General features: G+C 51.1%; 1 protein-coding gene across 3 annotated transcripts in view; it reads left to right on the forward strand.

Annotated features, from left to right (window-relative positions):
• The window catches only part of LOC135257721 (1-phosphatidylinositol 4,5-bisphosphate phosphodiesterase beta-1-like), a 118,245-nt gene that overhangs the window by 55,502 nt on the left and 37,743 nt on the right, over window positions 1-25,000 (forward strand). For all 3 annotated transcript variants that reach the window (XR_010330712.1, XM_064340773.1, XM_064340774.1), the window contains exons 4-10: window positions 10,539-10,679; window positions 13,047-13,126; window positions 15,968-16,021; window positions 16,479-16,554; window positions 17,645-17,745; window positions 20,145-20,311; window positions 24,460-24,606. Coding sequence is in view for 2 of the 3 variants with exons in the window: in XM_064340773.1 (XP_064196843.1) it covers window positions 10,539-10,679; window positions 13,047-13,126; window positions 15,968-16,021; window positions 16,479-16,554; window positions 17,645-17,745; window positions 20,145-20,311; window positions 24,460-24,606 (766 nt within the window). In the remaining variant the exon portion in view is untranslated. The remainder of the gene's footprint in view (window positions 1-10,538; window positions 10,680-13,046; window positions 13,127-15,967; window positions 16,022-16,478; window positions 16,555-17,644; window positions 17,746-20,144; window positions 20,312-24,459; window positions 24,607-25,000) is intronic.

The raw sequence follows: 25,000 nt of genomic DNA on the forward strand, positions 1-25,000 counted from the left end.
ATTATACCGTTTTTAAGGCTAACGCTAACATATACACTATTCCTTCCCTATAACGCTAACATACACACCCTGCTCTCTGCCCTGTGACGCTAACGCACACCCTGCTCTCTGCCCTGTGACGCTAACGCACACCCTGCTCTCTGCCCTGAGACGCTATCGCTAACGCTAACGCACACCCTGCTCTCTGCCCTGAGACGCTATCGCTAACGCTAACGCACACCCTGCTCTCTGCCCTGAGACCCTATCGCTAACGCACACACTGCTCTCTGCCCTGAGACGCTAACGCTAACGCACACCCTGCTCTCTGCCCTGTGACGCTATCGCTAATGTACTCAGAGCTCCTCCCTGTGGTGTCGTTGGCATTGTGGAGCCGCAGGGCAGCTCATGGCCGCCGCGGGGCGCTGGCGCGGGTCCAGACAGGAAGTAAAGTCTGCGGCGCTGCTTGTCCGGGGCGGCGGGTCCGGGCCGGCCTGCCGTGACTGTAAGCAGGCCCTCGCCGGAGGTTTGGAATTACGACTCCGGTGGATCAGAGCTTTTGGGCGACCTCCAGGAAAAACTCCCGGGCCGCTTTTACAGGAACAGAAACCAAACAACGCCGACGTCAGCTCTTTTCCCTTAGCCCCCTGCACCTCCCGTGCGTCAGGGAGAGGAACAAAGGCCCCGTCCCCACCCCGATTCCCGTCCTGGAGACCGGAGGGCACCGCCCCAGCCGCGTCACCCCCCCCTGCCCCGGCACCCCACCGGCACACCCCCCCCCCCCGCCAAACACAGAGGAGCAGAAATAGGGCCTCGCTGCTGTAGCGCCGGTGACAGTGTGCTCGGTATTTTATGGCGTGTGGCATCTCTGACCGCGCATTCCCGCTCTATGCTAACAGTGCTGAACTCTCAGTGGCCATGGCAACACTGCCAAAAAGGCCTCATGAAAAACTCAGACCACCAGGATCCGATCGACATAACGCACTTGCTCATTTTTATTTCTGTGCAGACGCAGTTAGATATCGCAGGCTGCTGGAAATGTACAAAGTGTTTTAGTGAAAAAAGAACAAACACTAACATAGCTGAGGACAAACGTTGATTGAATCCAAGCCAAAGAATAAACAAAACACGACATTCCCAAAATCTGCCTCATTAGAATAGCTCAGCTAAAAAAAAGCCTTTATAGTTGGGTAAACGCTGATTTGTTGACCTTTTATAAAATATGTGAATGAGTCAGAAGTGTGATATCAGTTGAGCAGGGTGACACGCTGCTGAGAAGCAGCTGAAAGCTGGAATGAATTCCAGGTGGACGGGTGATGAGTCGCTTTGCTGTCCCTTCGTTTCCTCTGGGCGCCGCAGAGCTGCTTATGAAACAGAAAAAGTTCATCCCTGTTTCCTCCCGGTTTCGCGTGTTTGTGCAGACCGTAGGAACTCCTCCTGTCCTCGGGAAAGCGATGGCAAGCAGCTGCTTCTCCTCCCTCCGCAGTCCAGCAGTTCCTCTCGCAGACACGCACAGTTTGTGCCCTAACCTAGCTGTCATAGTGACATCATCACCCCCACCCTCCCCCGTATCACACACACAGCCCCGCTGTGCATATCGCACGCATAGCGACAGCATTCAGGACCCAAATCACGTGTGAAGATGGCCGCCGCTGCACGTTAAGCAGCCTGTTCCCTTTCACATATCGCAGCTGAACACGGCTTTACTCGAGTCTCGGGGTGATGCAGACTGGGATTCGAGGCGGCGCGGGGGCAGTGAGCAGACATGCTGGCTTTGGGGAAAGCCTGGACGGGCAGGCCGAGTTTAACCGGGAAACGGCTGACGTCCCGTTAGCCAGCTGCGCTTTGGGCGGCTGTGACCCGTGTGGAATGCGGGAGGGCGGGGGAAGGCGGGGTTCTGTTCTCTGTGCACAAGCAGAGCAAAAAGCCCCCAACGGGCCTGTGCCACAGCACCCGTTAAATAATGAATGCTTAGCACTGACTGACCTCGTTTAATGTGAGAATTCTTCACCAGTTCTCCATATCGCTGGTCCCTTTGGGGGGGGGGGGGTGGGTGGGGGGTGGGTATCCTGGGCATCAGCGGTGCCTAGAAGAGCAGTATAAATTCAGGGCATGGGTGGACATGTTGAATATCGAGTGCTCTCACCCTCTACCCGGAAAATGCAGACACCCACCGTGTCCTCTCAATGACCCTTTCAGACACGTTCACACTGAGACACAGGCTGGGGTGTGTGTGTGTGCGTGTGTGTGTGTGCATGAGCTCTGTGTGTGTGTGTGAGAGAGTGAGTGTGTGTGTGCGTGTGTGTGTGTGTGAGTGTGTGTGTGAGTGTGTGTGTGTGTGTGTGTGAGAGAGTGAGTGTGTGTGCGCGTGTGTGTGTGTGTGTGAGAGAGTGAGTGTGTGTGTGTGAGTGTGTGAGTGTGTGTGTGTGTGTGAGAGAGTGAGTGTGTGTGCGTGTGTTGTGTGTGTGTGTGTGTGTGTGTGTGTGAGAGAGAGTGAGTGTGTGTGTGCGTGTGTGTGTGTGTATGTGTGCATGAGCTCTGTGTGTGTGTGTGCTTGTGTAGGAGTGTGTGTGCACTATATGTGTGTGTCTGTGTGTGTGTATGTGTATATGTGCATGTGTGTGATGGGTCATGTATTTATTAAAGGAACGAGCTGCTTCCTGTGCTGTAGCACTAACTGCAGCGTAGCGGACTGGCCTCTCACAGCACCTCCCGGTACAAACAGCTGGTCAGTGTGTCAGACGCGGGACGCGTTCCCTGCGCCCTTTCACCCAGACCGCCCACCAGCGCCCGCCGCTGAGAAGGACACGCTCCAGAGGGGCCGAGCGATGTGGCGAGAGAGGGCGCTAAGATGGAGGCTGCTCGGCGTGTGCTGAAGGGTGCTGCCAGTTTCACACACAGTGACTGTGCCCCCAGGCGCTTCACAAACACGCCAAGACAGGTGCCAGGTCAAAAGTGAGGTGAGAGCGGTGCATTGTGGGAGGTGCTCTGTGACAGCGCTAGACAGTTATATGGGGAGACTTGGGGGGCGTTTGAGATTAAGTTGGGCTTGCGTCCCTGAGCTCTGGATCGCAGTATCACCCAGGGATTATGGGACTGACAGTGCGCTCTATAGTAAATCACAACTTCCTGATGCCAGCGATGTGACCCCCAGAACAGAAACCCCGCAATCCATTGCATGTGAGGACAACAAGTAATAAGGCCGGGAAAACAAAGTGGTGTCCTGCATATTGCTTTCGCTCTAATGTTCTCATAGGCTGAGCCAGGTTTAGGATATTGAACACATATTTCTCAGCCAGATTCATTTCAATATGGAGGACAGTTTTAGCCCAGTAAGCATACCAGCCCTGGCCTTGCTGACAAGCTGAAAACTTGTTTGCGTTGTTTAGTGTTTTAATTAGTTTAGGCGGACCGGGAGAGCAGTCCGAATGCAGCCGCCCGTTTCCTCGGACCCGCAAAAGCGATCAGCGGAAATGTCTGCAGCGCAGCAGTTAGGATGCGTTTGAGCTGCTCACAGAGAGATGTGCGTGTGAATAGAGCTCCTCACAGAGAGAGATGTGCGTGTGAATAGAGCTCCTCACAGAGAGAGATGTGCGTGTGAATAGAGCTCCTCACAGAGAGAGATGTGCGTGTGAATAGAGCTCCTCACAGAGAGAGATGTGCGTGTGAATAGAGCTCCTCACAGAGAGAGATGTGCGTGTGAATAGAGCTCCTCACAGAGAGAGATGTGCGTGTGAATAGAGCTCCTCACAGAGAGAGATGTGCGTGTGAATAGAGCTCCTCACAGAGAGAGATGTGCGTGTGAATAGAGCTCCTCACAGAGAGAGATGTGCGTGTGAATAGAGCTCCTCACAGAGAGAGATGTGCGTGTGAATAGAGCTCCTCACAGAGAGAGATGTGCGTGTGAATAGAGCTCCTCACAGAGAGAGATGTGCGTGTGAATAGAGCTCCTCACAGAGAGAGATGTGCGTGTGAATAGAGATGCGGCGGCCGTGTTCCTGTCGGGTTATTAAGCCGGGTAATTGGATGTTTTAAATCGCTGCTCGTTAAGACCGAACGGGGCTTCATTACGGGCGGATGGGCCCTCGACCCCGCCCCCCGCAGTGATGCTGTCCAATAAAATCCTGCCCTTTCAGGCCGGTGTGTAAGTGGCCTACCTGAGTGACTGATTGTCTTTTGCACTTCCTGCCGGCAGAGCCGTCGCTGGCTTTGATTTATGGAGAGAGCGGCGTAACCCGCACAGCCGGCTGCTCCCAACACCGCACGCGCTCAACACCATTACTGCCCCCAACACTGCACAGTCCTAACACCATCACTGCTCCCAACACCACACAGTCTGAACACCATCACTGCTCCCAACACCGCACAATCTTAACACCATCACTGCTCCCAACACCACACAGTCTGAACACCATCACTGCTCCCAACACCGCCCAGTCTTAACACCATCACTGCTCCCAACACCGCACAGTCTTAACACCATCACTGCTCCCAACACCGCACAGTCTTAACACCACACAGTCTGAACACCATCACTGCTCCCAACACCGCACAGTCTTAACACCATCACTGCTCCCAACACCGCACAGTCCTAACACCACACAGTCTGAACACCATCACTGCTCCCACCACCGCACAGTCCTAACACCATCACTGCTCCCAACACCGCACAGTCTTAACACCACACAGTCTGAACACCATCACTGCTCCCAACACCACACAGTCTGAACACCATCACTGCTCCCAACACCGCCCAGTCTTAACACCATCACTGCTCCCAACACCGCACAGTCTTAACACCATCACTGCTCCCAACACCGCACAGTCTTAACACCACACAGTCTGAACACCATCACTGCTCCCAACACCGCACAGTCTTAACACCATCACTGCTCCCAACACCGCACAGTCCTAACACCACACAGTCTGAACACCATCACTGCTCCCACCACCGCACAGTCCTAACACCATCACTGCTCCCAACACCGCACAGTCTTAACACCAACATTACCAACCCAAACACCGTGTGCTCTTAACACCAACATTACTGCTCCCAACACCGCACAGTCTTAACACCAACATTACCAACCCAAACACCGTGTGCTCTTAACACCAACATTACTGCTCCCAACACCGCACAGTCTTAACACCAACATTACCAACCCAAACACCGTGTGCTCTTAACACCAACATTACTGCTCCCAACACCGCACACTCTTAACACCATCACTGCTCCCAACACCGCACAGTCTTAACACCATCACTGCTCCCAACACTGCACAGTCTTAACCCCAACATTACCAATCCAAACACCGTGTGCTCTCAACACCAACATTATTTCTCCCAACACCATCCACTCTTAACACCAACATTACTGCTCCCCACACCTAACACTGTGTGCTCTGAACACCAATATCACTACTCCCAGCACTTCACACTGAGTGCACTCCTAGCATCTGCTTTCCCCCGTCTGAATAAACTGAAAGAAGCACACATGCGGAGGAGGGGCTGTCTGCTCTCCTGTCAGAAAAGCAAATGGAGTCCGGTGGTGTGCAGCGGGCCAGGCGCGTGTGCTGCGCTCTCTAATGATCCCTCTAATGATTTCCTGGGTGTCACCGGCGTGTCCGCGGTTTGCTGTGTTGACGCTTGCTGCTAACGGCAGTGTAATATCGACGGGCGCTGACAGGTGTTTTGTAAATGATCTGCGTGGGTGACGTCGGTCACGCCTGCGCTGGTTTATCTCATCGGTTCTGCGTCTGGAGCGTCGGCGGTGATGCCTCCAGGATAAGGGCTGAAGCGCCTGTCTGAAGCCCTGCTCGCCTGCCCGCCCCACTAAATCATCAGGATTAATACCCGTGTCTCAGGATGCGTCTCAGGATGCGTCTCAGCTGTCGTCTGTACTGAGTCCTCCAGCTCCATTCCATTGCTTGTTACGGTTTCCATGGTTACTCTTGTAGGCTGAATTGAACTGACCGGCGTTCCATCACTTGCTCCGGTTCCTCTGGTAACTACAGTCAGCTGTGTTGAGCTGACGGGTGTTCCATTTCTTAGTGTAGTTCCCATGGTAACTACAGTTGGCTGATCAGTGTTCTATCACTTGTAACTGCAGCAATTGAATTGAAGCAATTTTCCTGCAGTTAGGCGAACACTCCTAACCCTGCCTGGGAAGCTCCGTATGGCCCGCCCAAACCAGCCAATCAAAAGCTCTGCATGGCCCTCCCAATCCAGGGAATCTAAGAGCAAGGATCTCCTGTCCTACATTTCCATTGAATCTGTCAGACATGTTTTTCCTCAGTTTTCAGGTCACTGTGTCACATGTGAAGGTCACAAAGACCCCTGATACTTTATTTTTCGGTCTCCGCCTCCGGGGCGGGTAATTATGGGATGGAATGAAACCTCACAGGCCCACTGCTCTCTGTCTTCCTGCACACGGTGCCCTGGATCCTGTCAGCTCTTCAAATTAAAGGTCAAATGTCAAGGTCATGCAGGCCCCTGCCTGTATCTATGGACAGCATGTTTATAAATACCTGTGAATATTCAGCATTCTCTCTCACCTAAGTCTCCGTCTTACGCATAGCCATCGATGCCAAAACGTCTGTAAAATATGGTGTCAGTGTGACTTTACCGCTCGTCTCAGCGCGCTTAAGAGAGCCTCAGCCAATAGCAATCCAGGAATTCTGTGTAGATTCCTAGATTACATCAAGTCATGTGTCACCGCTTTGACATTTCCTGAGCGTGTTGTTGCGTTCTGTTGTATTCATGAGGTAGTGTTAAATCCCTTAACATAAGCTACATCTTAATCACCTCAACACATCATATTTTAGCATGTCAACAATGAACAAGTCAGATTTTAACCCATCAAAAATCAGCTTGGTGGCACGTTCATTCTGTTCGTCTAAGGACGTGCCGTTTTCTCATTCGTCTGCTACTTTTTGGCACTGTTGGCTTTCCATACCCTACTGCCTTCTTTGGCTATTTCACTTTCTTAATCAGATGAGCTTGCAGAGCTTGTAAGTGTAAATGGGCTTATAAATGTGTACCCTCAACGTCCATTTCTCTGCATGATGTGTATTAATAATGCAGTAATTTTCTGCGCGAGTGTGATTTTCATACAGGTGGGTGGGCCTGCTGGATCCTGCTCCCCCCCCTACCCCCCCCCATTCATCCCTCAGGAGATAACAGCTGTGAGGTTATTAATTCTGTCAGTGTTTGTGTGAAATTATATGTCAGTCAAATGAGCTGTCAAATAAATGAGTCTTTCATTTGCGTATGGAAATCATTGTTGCCTCGGTCCCTGGGGATTTGAAACTCATAAAAATATGAAATGTGAAATATTAGCCTACTGCTCTGTGTCTGTGTGGAATTTCTGTCTGGATACCCCTGGGTTGTGATAAACAATCACGTTTGTGCACTTAATAGGCATTTAATCCGGTTTCAGGATAAATGGCCTTCATACAATATGGCAAGCTAAGTGCAGACATCTGAATACCGAGTAATGAAACATTGTCATGAGTGAGCAGGTCTGCCCTCGCCGGTGATCTTCTGGTCTAGACAATCCGTCATGCTGTCAAAAAAAGGCCAACAGAAAAAAACAAAAGTGCGCGAAAACTGTCAAGCTTGTTTTAACAGCAGTTCCGGGGGCAGGTGTTCTTCTGTTTATGGCAGTGTTATGAGAACACTGGAGTTACATTTCACATTTAATAGACACTTTTATCCAGTGCAATTATACAGCGTTCTTTATTAACGTACATAGTCGGGTGTTCGGTTTAAGTGCTCTGCTCGGACCTGCAACAGGTGACAGACCTGCGCTATAAACGGGGTTCTGGCGCTCTCGCTGCTCATCTCGCGCGGAGCCTTTACAGAATAAGCGCCTGTGCTTCTCCGCGTGGCCCAAAGCAAATGTTGTCCTTAGCGAATCCCCGCGCCTTTGGGGGTGATGTCACATAATCCCCCGTGAGCCCACAGCTCAGTTTGGCTTTATAATCACGCTGCGCCCGATTAGAGCTGGATAACGGGCTACTCGTTTCATTAGGAGGCGCTTGGGCTCTTCTGTTCGTTTGACGTGTTCCGTTTCTGGAGTAGCTGAAGCGCAGGGCACATGTGGTTTTTTGAAGACGGACATGTTTCTAAAGATGCCTTCGGACACATTTGCATAATGAAGCATCATTAGGAGAAGACAGCTGAAATGATAGGCCTGTCCAAGGACAGGGGGGTTGCTAGTTTGTATTTATTTGTGCATGTAATTGATTTGTTTAGCCGTGTATTTCATTAGCAGACCGGGTGTTCAGAAAAGGATTTTCTGACCGTCTGACTCTAACATAATTGATGACAATTTGCATGTGCAGGTTTTCACGGTTTGGCGCGTGCCGTCTTTCTGTCCACAGAGCTGAAAGCGTATTTGACGTCTCTGTCTGGCAGGACGTATTGATGGCTGAAGTCGCTGCAGTGTGGCCGTACGGGAGAATCCTGCGTAAACTAATAAAGAGCGAGTTTTTGGTTCATTACGTCGCATATCGACTGCACGAGACACTCAGTCCCGGACATCACGTCTAATGTTATTCACTCATCACAGGAATGGATCAGCGCTGTATAAACATTTTTATGCGGCTGAAATTATGGGATGCGCCGTTTTTTTGCAGCTCACGTTAAGGCGTAAAGGCTAAGGTTTAGTAAACAATTTAAGGGATTTCTTTTGCGTCTTACGCAACCAATTATCCTGTTTACTGCTGCGGCCACCAAAAATGTCACGTTACTTAAAAAAACAAAAGACGTTACATGTGTATATCAAATATTTCCATAATGTATGAATTTAGTGCTTAATTTAAGGACAGTGCGCTTTACCGTTAGATTGAACACAGTCACATAAATTAAGTCGAAGTGTATGGGATGACTCGGCTCTGAAGTCTACCATTTGTCCTGAACTTTGAATTTAATGTCCACATTTTGTTTTTCCCCTTTACGAACAGTTTGGCAAGTTAAGTGCCGAACCTGATTTTTTTTTAAAGAAAAAACGAAACTAGAACTTGCGTTTATTATTAAGCAAAAAGAATGAACGTTTTTATTGATTCCGGGCGTCAGTTAAGTCGACAGTATATCTTAACGAAGATATGTGATGCTGGCCATCTAGTTATCAGCGTTCCACAGCCGCAGACACAGCAGCGCGGCTTTTCATCCGACAGGGAAAACGACCGGGATCCAATTTGCTTTCGGCGCGGAATCCTCGCGCGGCATTTTGGCTTCGTTAATTACGCCGGCAGACCTGTTTTGCATGCAGCACACACACTTAAACCGTAAAAAAACGGTCGTTATTATACATCGTCTGCACAGTCGGGACGCCTCCCGGTGAGCATGTTGTTCGTCATTCTGTGTAAGGACGCCGCGCGATTCGCGTCAGATGAGATGGGGGATATTGCTGTAACCCCACCAGATAAGGCCAGTTCCGTCCCGCAACTCTTGTCCCCGGTCACAGAGGGCTAATGGTAACCGCAACCCGGAACCTGCAAGGTCTAATAATAATCAGCTGAACCGTACGTTTTTCAGGGTAGGTTTGTATGAAACGGAATCTTCGTTTTGTGATGGTTTTAGGGGGGTGGCAGGAGTAGCCCCAGGGTCAGCACGCTGGACAGGTTGAGCTGGGGCTTCCAGGTTCAGATCCTACAGGTGAACTGTTGCTACATCCCTGCAGCAGGCGTGTCCACCTGTGTGAAGCGAACGCGTTTGCTCTGGACTCACTGGACTTGCATATACATGCTGCTGTTAGAAATGTATCTTTGTTGTCTTTTTTTTAAGTACCAAGACAAGCATCTGCCTGATAAAATGTTTTTTTTTTCCGGAGTTCTAAACTCATGAGCACAAGGATGATGATAAAAATGTGTGATTCCTTCCTGCAGGGTTGTGAAGAGGCTCACTGATTTAGAGTGGGACTTAATGCCCAGCAGCAGGGTCAGTTAAATGGCATAGGACCTGAATCAATTGATTTAACATTTGTTTTAACTGGCAAATAATAGTAAAATAAGTCAAGAGATAAACCCACTGATTCATTATATTAGCAGCATAGTCACGCTCCCGAAAACACACTTTTCGTGCTAGAGGACTGAGAGAAGATTACCCTGTGGAGATGTCGGCTTGAGATGTCTGTATTGATTTAGCAGCTGAATCTAGCTTAGTCAGTCAGGAGGCGGAGGGAGACCAATCCCACAATGCCCTGCTTCTCCCCATTGGCGGTGTTCAATAAGGGATCAGAGGAGAGTGCGTGGCTCAGAGTGAGCGTCAGGGGTTCCGATCGTTTCGAGGGAGTGCTGTGTCCTTCTCTAGCCTGAGTCATTCTGGGACGTTAATTAGGAATCTGGAGTTTCTAATTAGCAATCAGAAAGCCCAAATTACACAATTACAAGCCATTCAGCGCTTTTAATTGGTGCTTAAAGGACACAAATTGGTGTAAAAAAAATATGTTCAGCTCAAGTGTGTCCTGTTAGGAGCTGAGGAGAGAAGACAGAAATCCCTTTTTTTGTGTGTGTGAGAGAGCTGTAGTCTTCATGTAAGGCTTTTACTCCATTTCCCAGGAGGCCAAGCTGCGTGAGCTGCTGGACGTGGGTAACCTGGTTGGGAAGATAGAGAACCGGCAGCTGACCGTGGTGAGCGGTCCAGACATGGTCAACATCACCTACCTGAACTTCATGGCCTTCCAGGAGGATGTGGCAAAGGTACGTGCACTCACCTGTTCCCCTGCTACGCTACACTCTTAAAGAAACAAAGTAAGAAAAAATGCCTATAAACACTTGTTACTGGGGTGCTACCCTTTATAAACATAACATCGTACCCCTAGCCAGCAGTATATGATTAATCTGTTCGGTTTTTGTTTGTAAAATGTACTTATTACACAAATGTTATGTTTTTAAACTTTCAGGGTTCGTTTGTTCCTTGAACAACACAGATATTCCCATGAAATGTATATTAAACAAGTTCATATTCGCTGGCAGACTACGCTTGTGCTAGTGGCATTAAGTGTGGGTATTACGAGGCCAAATGCATGTTTGCTTAGTTTCGTGTGGAGTTATTACTGCACACAGCGCTGAGAGGAGAGGAGTAATCTTGAGCTCTTTCTGGATGCTGCGGGCACAGAAAGCCGCTCAGCCGGAGCGGGTCTCCTCGTAGGGGCGAGCAGGAGCGCTGCTGAGAGGTTATTCCAGAGACGAGTCGCGCCGGAGGGCCACAGAAACGCGAGTCACTCATTAACACAGAGGGGAGACCAAGCCCTGCAGCCCCAGCCTGGGAAAGGTCGCTTTTAAAGGGAAAACGCAGCATAGCTCAGCGCAGCGTAGCGCCCAGCGCTACACACAGATCTCACACCGCAGCATAGCTTAGCGTAGCGAAGCGCCCAGCGCTACACACAGATCTCACACTGCAGCTTAGCTTAGCACAGCGAAGCACCCAGCGCTGCACACAGATCTCACACCGCAGCATAGCTTAGCGTAGCGAAGCGCCCAGCGCTGCACACAGATCTCACACCGCAGCTTAGCTTAGCACAGCGAAGCACCCAGCGCTGCACACAGATCTCACACCGCAGCTTAGCTTAGCACAGCGAAGCACCCAGCGCTGCACACAGATCTCACACGTGCTGCGTGCATTTACTGATTACTCTGAATTACACAGGTTTCTGGGGAGGGGAGGGGGGTGCCGTATCTAACCGCTTCTAATATTTAATGACCCCCCCACCCTTTTACCCAATGGGGTTCTGGGGGCCAGTGGTCAAACTCTGGCTCTGTATGATTTACTTTACATTTGATACGACGGCTTAAAGATGGCGGAGCGATCAGTAGGCTGGCTGTGACGTGATCAGTAGGCTGGCTGTGACCCCTAAACGGCATGTGCTTCTGCGTGTGTTTGTGAAGCAGAACAGCGCCGCTCCGCAGGTGCCAGACACCTGACTGCTGTCTGCTCCAGGTGAGCACAGCAGCGTATGACACGTTACTGGCCCCTCAGGGCCGAACTCAAACAGCGGAGGTGCGTGCCCAAACGGTCGCGCTCGCTGAGCTGCATCTCCGCGCCCTCCTGAGGGCTGTCCGGTCGCTGTCCGCTGCTCTGTGTGAGGATGGAGCTGGCTGCTGCTCTGTGTGAGGATGGAGCTGGCCGCTGCTCTGTGTGAGGATGGAGCTGGCCGCTGCTCTGTGTGAGGATGGAGCTGGCTGCTGCTCTGTGTGAGGGTGGAGCTGGCTGCTGCTCTGTGTGAGGATGGAGCTGTCCGCTGCTCTGTGTGAGGATGGAGCTGGCTGCTGCTCTGTGTGAGGATGGAGCTGGCTGCTGCTCTGTGTGAGGATGGAGCTGGCCGCTGCTCTGTGTGAGGATGGAGCTGGCCGCTGCTCTGTGTGAGGATGGAGCTGGCTGCTGCTCTGTGTGAGGATGGAGCTGGCCGCTGCTCTGTGTGAGGATGGAGCTGGCCGCTGCTCTGTGTGAGGATGGAGCTGGCCGCTGCTCTGTGTGAGGATGGAGCTGGCTGCATGCTCTGTGTGAGGATGGAGCTGGCTGCTGCTCTGTGTGAGGATGGAGCTGGCCGCTGCTCTGTGTGAGGATGGAGCTGTCCGCTGCTCTGTGTGAGGATGGAGCTGGCCGCTGCTCTGTGTGAGGATGGAGCTGCTGCTGCTCTGTGTGAGGATGGAGCTGGCCGCTGCTCTGTGTGAGGATGGAGCTGGCTGCTGCTCTGTGTGAGGGTGGAGCTGGCTGCTGCTCTGTGTGAGGATGGAGCTGGCTGCTGCTCGCTCTGTTTCCCGGAGTCTGACGCTCGATCGCTCTAGTGTGGACTCTGGCCCAACAGCGCCTGTGGTCGCGCTGCCCAGAAGTCTTCTTCAGGGTTCCCGGAGCTGCCGTCAAACTCTGTGTGTGTGTGTGTGTGTGTGTGTGTGTGTGTGTGTATGTACGTGCGTGCGTGTGTGTGTGTGTGTATATGTGTATATGTGTGTGTGTGTGTGTGTGTGCGTGTGTGTGTGTGTGTGTGTGTGTGTGTATGTTGTGTGTGTGTGTGTGTGTGTGTATGTGTGTGGTGTGTGTGTGTGTGTGTGTGTACCCCTCTGCAGGAATGGGCTGAGGAGCTGTTTAGCCTGGCATCTAACCTGCTGGCTCAGAACATGTCCAGAGAAGCCTGTTTGGAGAAAGCGTGAGTATTCCTGACTGAGCTGCTCTTACTGACTGACCCAACCCCTGACTGAGCTGCTCTTACTGACCCAACCCCTGAGACACTCTGTGATAGACCCAAATTCCTCACTGAGTCACTGTTACTTACTGACCCAACCCCTGACTGAGCCACTGTTACTGACTGAACCAACCCCTGACTGAGCCACTCTTACTGACTGACCCAACCCCTGACTGAGCTGCTCTTACTGACTGACCCAACCCCTGACTGAGCCACTCTTACTGACTGACCCAACTCCTGACTGAGTCACTCTTACTGACTGACCCAACCCCTGACTGAGTCACTGTTACTGACTGACCCAACCCCTGACTGAGTCACTCTTACTGACTGACCCAACCCCTGACTGAGCTGTATTTACTGACTGACCCAACCCCTGACTGAGCTGCTCTTACTGACTGACCCAACCCCTGACTGAGCCACTCTTACTGACTGACCCAACCCCTGACTGAGCCACTCTTACTGACTGACCCAACCCCTGACTGAGCTGCTCTTACTGACTGACCCAACCCCTGACTGAGCCACTCTTACTGACTGACCCAACCCCTGACTGAGCCACTCGTACTGACTGACCCAACCCCTGAGACACTCTGTGATAGATCCAAATTCCTCACTGAGTCACACTGGTTAACTCACCCAAACTCCTGACTGAGCTGCACTTATTGATTGACCCAACCCCTGACTGAGCTGCTCTTACTGACTGACCCAACCCCTGACTGAGCCACTCTTACTGACTGACCCAACCCCTGACTGAGCTGCTCTTACTGACTGACCCAACCCCTGACTGAGCTGCTCTTACTGACTGACCCAACTGTTGACTGAGCCACTCTTACTGACTGACCCAACCCCTGACTGAGCTGCTCTTACTGACTGACCCAACCCCTGACTGAGTCACTGTTACTGACTGACCCAACCCCTGACTGAGCCACTCTTACTGACTGACCCAACCCCTGACAGAGCCACTCTTACTGACTGACCCAACCCTGACTGAGTCACTCTGTGACTGACCCTACTTTGCAGTTCAGGGGTTCCAGTACATGTTTACCTTCTTTTTTAAAATCTTACAGCCTCTAAAATGACAAACTGTGAGTCAATAAAATAATCAAGGCTTTACATCTTTATCCGGCATCTGCTATGGGCCTCAGTGCCCTGCCCATTTAACACACCAGCACATGATTTAACATTCATCTTTATTTAAACAGGAATCTCCTTTATAAGGGAGTGAGAGCCGAGAGGCCAGCTCAGTAAACGAACACAAACATGGAGGCTCAGCGAGCTCTTACTGTGGGCCTGTAGCAGAGATTCATGTTGTGCAGTGTGAATATGTAATAAATTTCAGTGATCATATTACCAAGCACATGTAAATCAGACATAGTTTGTTTAATCTGAAAGCCTAGAATATGTATTTTATGAGCTATGGGACTATAAACAAAAGACCATGTAAACAAGGGGAAAGTGTTCTTTCCATTTTGCTCAAGAGACCCTGGAACTGTTTCAGGTACGATAGTTTGGTTCAGCTCTCCAACGTCCAACTGTTCTGATGTCTCTCTCTCACACACACACACACACACACACACTTTCCATATAAACACACACACACGCACACACTCTCACACAAACACACACACATACTCACACACAAAACACACGCAAGCACGCATATGCACACACATACTTTCCATACACAAACACACACACGCACACACACACACTCCCACACACACACACACACACACACACTGAGCTCCCTGCACATCTGCAGACAGTATGTCAGGGTTTAGAGTAAACAGCAGTGTGTTCCTACGGAGCGCGCTCAGTGATGCGTGCCCTCTGGCCGCTACCTTACCTCTGCTCTAGCTCCCCCTGCTTTGGCCACAGCGCCTCCTGCAGGCCGGGGGGAGAAATGACCTCTTGTCTCCAGGGTCAGTGGAGGGAATGTAGTGGAGTTTTACCCACAGTCCTCTCGGGCATGGGCCGCGGTTCAGCGGCCTTGCGGGGCGGGGAAACAGGCGCTGCAGTTCGTTTAACCATTAGCATGTTTTGACTTTGCTCCCAGCACACACAGCGTATAACGAGCATTCATTATTTGTGAAAAGCCACTTATCACACAGCGCAGCCGCACAGCTCCTGCTGCACGGCCTATTTTTAGCTCTGTCATTGTGCCTGTGTCTGCCCTTAATGGCTCTGTAGAGCGGCTGGATCACCTGCCAGACACACACACACACACACACACACACACACAGACACCCACACACACACACACTCAACACACCACACACACACACACACACAGAGACACACACGCACACACGCACACACGGCACACACACACACACACACACCTACCACACAACTCATACACACACACACACACACACAGAGACACACACGCACACACACGCACACACACACACACACACTCATACACACACACGCAAGTACACACACACACACTCATGCATATACACACACACACACACACACACAGACACACACACACGCGCATTCACACACACACACACACTCATACACACACACACACCTACACATGCACACACACACACACACACACATGCACACACACACACACACACACATGCACACACACGCACACACACACACACACACTCATACACACACACACACCTACACATACACACACACACTCATACACACACACACGCACACAGACACACATGCACACAGCCCTTTCTCAGAGTGGCATGTTGTGTTGAGGTGGTGTTGTTATTCGGTGTGCACATTAACAGCATGTTCAGTAACATGGCCGCTCTTATCTCCCACACGCAGATACACACGCGTGAAGCTGCAGCTCAATCCGGAGGGACGCATTCCTGTAAAGAAGTAAGTCCACGCCTGCCACGGGACTCTGCTTTCACTTACACTTATGGTCCTCTGCATTATTAACCACAGCCATTCAGATTACAGCAGCTAGTGCCGTATGCAGCTTGACTTCAGTGTGCAGCGCCTTTTTATTCTGTATTTTCGTGGTGTAAGATGCACAACGCTGGAGCAGGTACCTGCTGGAGGTCAGGATGGACCTGCTAGGCTAATAATCATCACACTCTTCTGATAGACACGCTTCTGCAGAGTTTCCTTTCAGTGTGGAAATGTGCAGTCCTCCAGTGTTGTGTGTGTTAGTCAGTGTGTAAATGTTCACTCCTCCGGTGTTGTGTGTGTTAGTCAGTGTGTAAATGTTCACTCCTCCGGTGTTGTGTGTGTTAGTCAGTGTGTAAATGTTTGCTCCTCCGGTGTTGTGTGTGTTTGTGTATTTAACGGCCTGTCCTCTTCTGTCTTGCAGCATCTTCCGGATGTTCAGTGCCGATCGAAAGCGTGTCGAGACGGCGCTAGAGAACTCCAGTCTGCCATCAGGCAGGGTATGGCTTACTCAAGACTTACTCAGAGTTTACTAAAACCTTACTCAGGACTTACTCAGGGCTTACTCAAGCCTTACTCAGGGCTTACTCTAAGCTTTACTTTACTCAGGGTTTACTGGGTGGGTTTCACATCTCTTTGGTCTGTGAGCTCAGTGGCTGTGATAGTCCCTCTTCACTGATATTAATGAGAGTCACAGAGAGTCACAGACTAAAACCGCACCCTGTTAAAAACACAGAACTGGAGGGCGCAGAAGCTTTTCTCTGTTCATAATGTGGTCCTCATCGCAGTTTGTTTGTGTGTGCCACTAGCCTGCCCTACCTCACTGAGACCACACGCCTACACAGCAGGTGATTAGTGTGGGTGTGTTTTTTTGTCAGGATGTTTCATTAATAAATAGATAAAATTAATGATGGTGCTAAGATTCCCATGTTTCCTTTTCTAAGTGTTTTTTATCCCCTTAAGGGACTCTGTGGGAGTCTCTTGGTATTCTTGCCGAATGTAGCAGTGCCATCAAAGCTTTTACCATCTTCAGCAAATTACACCGTGACCGTCTCACACTGAAAACAAAGACCAGCAGGGCAGCTCTTTTCTTAACTCTTACCACGGATTTCTGCAGTTATATACCACTGATCTTTACAGTCATATACCACTCATCTCAGTACAGTCATATACCCCTGATCTCTACAGTCATATACCACTGATCTCAGTACAGTTATATACCACTGATCTTTACAGTCATATACCACTGATCTCAGTACAGTTATATACCACTGATGTCTACAGTCATATACCACTGATCTCAGTACAGTTATATACCACTGATCTCTACAGTCATATACCACTGATCTCAGTACAGTTATATACCACTGATCTCTACAGTCATATACCACTGATCTCAGTACAGTCATATACCACTGATCTCAGTACAGTTATATACCACTGAACTCTGCAGTTATATACCACTGGTCTTTACAGTCATATACCACTGATCTCAATAGTTTTGGTACTATTTATAGTCAAGGGTGTTTTGGTTTAAGAGGTAGAGGTTTTCACTGCCTCTTCTCTTCTCTGATTGGTTGTTTCCCACAGAATGACTCCATCCCGCCTGAGGACTTCACCCCTGAGATCTACAGAGTCCTGCTCAACAGCATCTGCCCCCGGCCCGAGATAGACACCATCTTCTCTGAATAGTAAGAGCAGCGCCCTTCTCCTCTCAGAAACGCCTCCTGTCACACCTCCTCCAGGGAAGGAATATATGCACAAGTATATTTATATTCACACTTTCTACACACATGAATAACCCCTCCCCCCTCCCACCACCCCACCCCACATTACCCCATACCCCACACTACCATCATCTATAAGGAACATATACAAATCATTAATCCACCAAAATGCATTCTGCTTGATAAACAAGCATGTCAATTATCCTAATAATCTACTGGCAAGTGATTACATCCTTAATTGCCTTATTATGGTGTGTGAACTTATCTTTTTTGTTGTTGTTTTTTTTACAATGATGCATTGTGTTTATTGTCTTATAGCCCTTTCTTGCGTCTGTGCTGCTGTTATTTCTCTGTGGTTTTTATTGTCTTATAGCCCTTTCCTGCGTCTGTGCTGCTGTTATTTCTGTGTGGTTTTTATTGTCTTATAGCCCTTTCTTGCGTCTGTGCTGCTGTCGTTTCTGTGTGGTTTTTATTGTCTTATAGCCCTTTCTTGCGTCTGTGCTGCTGTTTCTGTGTGGTTTTTGTTGCTGTTCACTGGGCTGTAAAGTGCAGCCTTTGTGTTGTGCAGTTAGTATTCAGGCCAGTGTTCCTCACTCCTACAGGTGAGGTCATATTTCAGCGGTTTGGGAGGCCAGTTTTTCGGATCAGTAAAAGGCTCCAGTGTTTCTGCTCCATTCTACTGCTTGTTATTCAGGTCATTTGCACTTAGTGTTGCTGGTCTTAATGGCCGAGGAAGTATCTTAGTGTAAAAGAATCAGCCCGGATGAATAAAGTGAATAAAATGGGTGATAATGAATAGTCCGCTCCACGCTTAATGGAACGAGTTTTATGTTGTTCTGGATGGAAGTCGTAAACGAATGAACGCACAAGTGAATGTAAGCGTCTGTCCCTGGGTTAAAATCGGCCTGTTCAGCTGCCAGGGTCCGTACAGGGAGGGAGGTTTAGCTGTGTGTTCCACGGTTTTGGCAAATTCCCACATTAGTGCGGTATTTTCTTCCTGTAAAGAGTGAAAAGGCCATTTGTCAGAGACCGGTGAGTGGGAAAGGGCGTGCAAAACGCTTGTGTGTGAAACAGGCCGCTCTAGCGTGTGAAACAGGGCGCTCTAGTGTGTGAAACAGGCCGCTCTAGTGTGTGAAACAAGCCGCTCTAGCTTGTGAAACAGGCCGCTCTAGTGTGTGAAACAGGCTGCTCTAGTGTGTGAAACAAGCCGCTCTAGCGTGTGAAACAGGCCGCTCTAGCATGTGAAACAGGCCACTCTAATGTGTGAAACAGGCCACTCTAGCATGTGAAACAGGCCGCTCTAGCGTGTGAAACAAGCCGCTCTAGTGTGTGAAACAGGCCGCTCTAGCATGTGAAACAGGCCACTCTAGCGTGTGAAACAGGCCACTCTAGCATGTGAAACAGGCCGCTCTAGCGTGTGAAACAAGCCGCTCTAGTGTGTGAAACAGGCCGCTCTAGCATGTACAGGCACTTAAGTGTGAAACAGGCCCTACTGTGAACGCGCTCTAGCGTGTGAAACAGGCTGCTCTAGTGTGTGAAACAGGCCGCTACTAGTGTGTGAAACAGGCCGCTCTAGCATGTGAAACAGGCCGCTCTAGCGTGTGAAACAAGCCGCTCTAGCATGTGAAACAGGCCGCTCTAGCTGGCGATGCGGGTCACTAAAGCTCTTTACTGCAGGGCGAGAGCGCTGGTCTGCAGCCTAATGCAATCAGTGAAAATGAGCGCAGTGAATGATAACATTTATGAGCCCCATTAAAGCAGCTCCAGAGAGAGAACCTGCACCGGGGCGCGGGAGGAGGTGAAGCCGCCGGGCCTGATTTTACAGCGTTTTATTCTCTCCTTAATGAAACAGCCAATCTTTGATTTTTAATTTCCCAGCAATTGCACTGAATTTATGAGTTAAGCAAAAAACAATCCATATTCCATCAGGAGCCTCTCGGTGCGTATTATCTGTGCGTATTATCTGTGTTATCTCTGCTGTAGCGGTAATGTGGGGTTCTGTTCTGCTGGGTTAGTTCAGCTCCGGTTTGGGGGGGGGGGGTGGTGGGGGGTGGGGGAGGTTACGGGGGCCGGAGGAGCAGGCAGAGAGGTCTAATGACTGTAACTGGCTCTCTGACACTCCATGAAATGGAGGGAAAATGGCTGCAGCGGGGGAGAGGGGTGCAGACAGAGCTGGGCAGGAGAGCATCGATTTCTGCGCGTCCGGTTCAGCCTCCCCCGCCGCGTCTGCGCTGGCGACAGCGGCGTGGTCGCTCTGAGGAAGCCGCTAGCGTGGGCTGCGGACTCGAAACGCGCTGCGTCTGAATGGAACTACGCTCCTGACACGCGCCCCCGCGTCTGCCTCCGTTTCCCATCATCCTCAGCGGGGCCAAGAGCCGACCCTACCTGACCCTGGAGCAGGTGACGGAGTTCATAAACAACAAGCAGCGGGACCCGCGCCTGAACGAGATCCTGTACCCTCCGCTGAAGCCCGAGCAAGTGCAGCAACTCATCGACAAATACGAGCCCAACGACAACCTGGCACAGAGAGGTGAGCCACCCTTAATACCAGCACCAACCTGGCAACCCCATACATACGAGCCCAACGACAACCTGGCACAGAGAGGTGAGCCACCTAATACAGCCCAACTGGCACCATACATGAGCCCAACGACACCGCACAGAGAGGTGACCACCTTAATACCAGCACCACCTGGCACCATACATACGAGCCCAACGAACCGGCACAGAGAGTGAGCCACCCTTAATACCACACCACTGCAACCCATCATACGAGCCCAACGACAACCTGGACGGAGTGAGCCACCTTAATACAGCACCAACTGCACCCATACTACAGCCACGAACCTGGCACAGAGTGAGCCACCCTTCATACCCACACCGCACCCATAATACGAGCCCACGCAACTGGCACAGAGGGTGACCACCTTCATACCCACCAACCTGGCACCCCATACATCGAGCCCAACGACACTGGCCGAGAGTGAGCCACCCTTAATACAGCACCACTGGCAACCATACATACAGCCACGACAACTGCACAGAGAGTGAGCCACCTTCATCCAGCACCACCTGGCAACCTATCGAGCCACGCACTGGCACAGAGAGGTGACCACCCTTCATACCAGCACCAACTGGCAACCCCATACACACCCCGACACCTGGCACAGAAACAAACAACACTGGAACCCCACCCAACACCGACCTGTACCCCACTATGAACCCAACAACTGCAGCACTCATCACAACAACCGAACCCACAACGACCAAACCTGGCACAGAGAGGTGAGCCACCCTTAATACCAGCACCAACCTGGCAACCCCACATACACACACCAACCCACACACACCAACCTGGCAACCACATACATACGAGCCCAACGACAACCTGGCACAGAGAGGTGAGCCACCCTTCATACCAGACAACTGGCAACCCCATACACACCAACCCAACACCAACCTGGCAACCCCATACATACCAACCCAACGACAACCTGGCACAGAGAGGTGAGCCACCCTTCATACCAGCACCAACCTGGCAACCCCATACATACCAACCCAACACCAACCTGGCAACCCCATACATACAAACCCAACAATGACCTGGCACAGAGGGGTCATCCCACATTAATACCAATTTACCTCCAATCTGGCAACCCAGTCCATTCCTGCCAACCTGGCAACCCAATAAATAACCCAGGTGCACCCATGTGCAAATTTAGTAGAACAGTGTTAAGATGCACACCTTTGACTAATTTTGGGGGTATTTAGAGATTTTTCATCAGTAATCAGCGGCTTGATTGAGGCAGTTTGTATTCAGGCATCCAGTCTGTCTGTAACTGCGTCTGTGCGGTTCTGCTGTACCAGCTGAGATTTTAACCCCGCCCCTCATTTCTCAAGTGTTATACCCCCCCCCCCCACCTGCCGGGGGTCGTTGCCCCGGTAACGGCCCAGATGGAGGCGGGTCATGGAGGATGAATGTGATTGCTTCTCGCGGGACACGCCCTGCGGCGGCCTGACGAAGCAGGAGGAGACGCAGTCACTCCGGGGACACACCTCGGCACTTAGAGTAATTGAAAGCAGCGCCCGTGTTCGGCCTGCTGTGGATCCCAGCGTGGCATAAAGCACATTACTGCCAAACGCCTCTGCCCTCCGCACCTCACAGTCTGCCCTCCGCACCTCACAGTCCGCCCGCCCCGCCCGACCCGGCCTGCTCAGGACAACTGGCCTCGCTCACGTCCTGAAACAAATAAATGAGTCAGAGGCATCGCCCGGGCTGCTCTGTCTGCCAAATCTAGATTAAAGAGCTTCGGTACGAGAGAGTATGTGTTTACTTATTTCAGTCCAAAAAAATGTGGGGGGTAGCGCTTGTTTACTTGTCAATGCTGGGCCTGGGGGGGGGGGGGTGTTTTCAGGAGGAAATCTGACAGTATTGATTGTAGAGCATCACAGGTTCTCTATAACAGGGGTGTCCACTCCTAACCCATCAGTGTGAGTGTGGAAACAGGCTATTGTTCTGCCCAGCGCTGAAAAACACCCAGTTCAACGATTCAGCTGGTCACGGTGCTCAGCCAAGGCCTCTCTCTGTGGATCAGCTGTGTTTGAGCCCTGTGCCCACTCTGGCTCTGCTGGGTTAGGACTGGACCTCGCGGCTCTACCGTAACCCCCCCCCCTCACCTGAGCAGGTTCACAGGTGGTGACCGTTCGGACGGTTCAGGAATATTCCCTCCCAGGGGCAAAACATCCATTCCCAGTGCCGTTGCTCTGGGCTCCACCCCCTTGATTAATATTCATAACATGCGGGAAATCCGATGGTTTCAAATTGGTATCAGCGGTAAAGAGTCTGCAGATCTGGTGGCTGTAGAGAATCGCTGGAGATCGCCGCTCACGCCCGCTGACTGTCGTATGTATTCCATCAGCTGATTGGTCGAAGTGATCTCGTTCTCTCCGCAGCGTCAGTTTGCTTGGGCTGATGGTTCGAGAGCATGAGAATGGTTCAGAATGTGCTGTTCCGTGAGGTTCCTGCTGTTCAGGGTGTGATATTCAGGCAGGCGCCTTCTCTTACAGGCGCATTGTGGCGTTTCCTGATCCGCTGTTTATTTGACTCCTGGGAAAGTGAAGTCAGACGTTTGGTAATTCACTGTAGCGCCTGTGTTCACCTCCCTTCAGTCAGAGGGAACGAGGTACTCAGGAAGCGAGCTGCAAAGCGTTTTGTCCTGTTTTTGTTATTTTTTCTCGTGGCTAGCGTTCATTAGCCTGTAGCGTTTGGAATGAGCTCCCCGCGCGCGTGTCTGACCGTGAGATAACGCTGCCCAGCGACACACCGCATCTCCTCCTTCCTGTGTCTTAATACCCGAAACACGACCCCTTTAACGGGCCCATTAAGCTGTTCGGCCCGTGCCAGAGACTCTCGGAGCTCTGTGTTTTATTTCGTTTTTAGTTTTCAGGCGAGCGCCGCCGCTCTCGGGCGCGAAGCGGCCCTCACCCCGTTTGACTCGCCGCCAGAACCGCCGTTTGCACCTGATTTAGGAATCTGGACCCGTTCTCTCCCGCTGCGCCTCTCTGCCCGTTTGAGTCCCTTCCGCTCCGCTGGCTGCCTCCTGCACGCCGCAGCGGATTGTTTACGCGCCCCCCAATCCCAAATGCCCCCCCCCGCGCCGCCCTGTCATACTCTCCACCGTCTACTGGGGCGCTGCGCCTCTCTGCACGTTTGAGTCCCTTCCGGTCCGCTGGCTGCCTCCTGCACACCACGGCCCGCTTGTTTACGTGCCCCCCCCCATCTACAGCCCCCCCCCCGTTGCATCGCCGTGTCATTCCCTCCACTGTCCACTGGGGGCGCTGCTGCACAACCGTGTGCCTTCCTGTACTACAGCTGGCCAATCAGAGAGATTAGAGTCAGCCCCTCCGCGGAGTCCTTACTCAACAGTGCGCCGCTGTCGGGATACGACGGGTCCGGTGGTAATTAGGGTGCAAATTCTTCCGAGGACAGGGGGGGTTTTAATTAGAGAGGAGTGGGGCGGGGAGCGTGCTGTCCAGGGACTCTTTCTCCTGTGCGGAATGTGATGATGTGGCGGTTAACGGCCGATCACCTGCTCCGCACCGTTTGCCGTTCCGACGGCGTCCCCGCAGATGAGTCTGCGTCGGGCTTTCTCTCCAGATTCTCCGCGCTAACGATCACAGATTAAAGGACGTGTCAGCAGAACAGAAAGAGGTGCGTCACTCATTAGACGCACTGAAGTGCGTAAGTATTAGGAGCCTGAGTTCAGAGCTCCTTCCCCTGCTGAAGACTCAAGGCACACTGTCTGAGTGTATTAAAGTTTCTCATCATGCTCAGCTCTGCTGATTGGCTTCACTGTCCAGCCAGTCACAGCCAATCAATCAGAGCCTCTAAGAGAGCAGGAGCTGTGTTTCCTGATGGACATTGGAACGCAAGGCTCTTCAAATAAATCAAGATTGATTGATTGATTGATTGATTGATTGATTGATTGATTGATTGATTGGTGAAATGAGATTGACTGATTGATTGATTTGTGAAATGAGATTGATTGATTGATTTGTGAAATGAGATTGATTGATTGATTTGTGAAATGAGATTGATAGGTTGTTTGATGGATGGGTTGTTTGATTAATGGGGTGATTGATTGATGGGCTGATTGGTTGATGGCGTTTATGTTACAGGGCAGATGTCGGTGGAGGGGTTCTCCCGGTACCTGAATGGAGAGGAGAACGTGGTCATTCCCCCCGAAAAGCTGGACCAGAGCGAGGACATGACCCTACCCATGTCCCACTACTTCATCAACTCCTCCCACAACACCTACCTCACAGGTAACCTCGCCCACAACACCTCCTCACAGGTAACCCCACCCACAACACCTGCCTCACAGCTAACCACACCCATAACACCTGCCTCACAGCTAACCACACCCATAACACCTGCCTCACAGCTAACCACACCCATAACACCTATTGCACAGCTAACCCCGCCCACAACACCTGCCTCACAGCTAACCACACCCATAACACCCTCCTCATTGGTCATTGTACTGGTGTGCTGTACTGGTGAACAGGAACTCTGCTGTTGGGAGGAAGCCATCTCCAGAGTGTGATTCATTGGATCACTGGAGCCATTGTGGCCAAATCATAAAGTAACAGACACAGAAGCCCCAGTGCACAGGGAAACAGGTTCTCTGCTGCAGGGCATCACTGCTGCTGAGAGACA

Source organism: Anguilla rostrata, chromosome 6 (genome assembly GCF_018555375.3).
Source record: "Anguilla rostrata isolate EN2019 chromosome 6, ASM1855537v3, whole genome shotgun sequence".
NCBI lineage: Eukaryota > Metazoa > Chordata > Actinopteri > Anguilliformes > Anguillidae > Anguilla > Anguilla rostrata.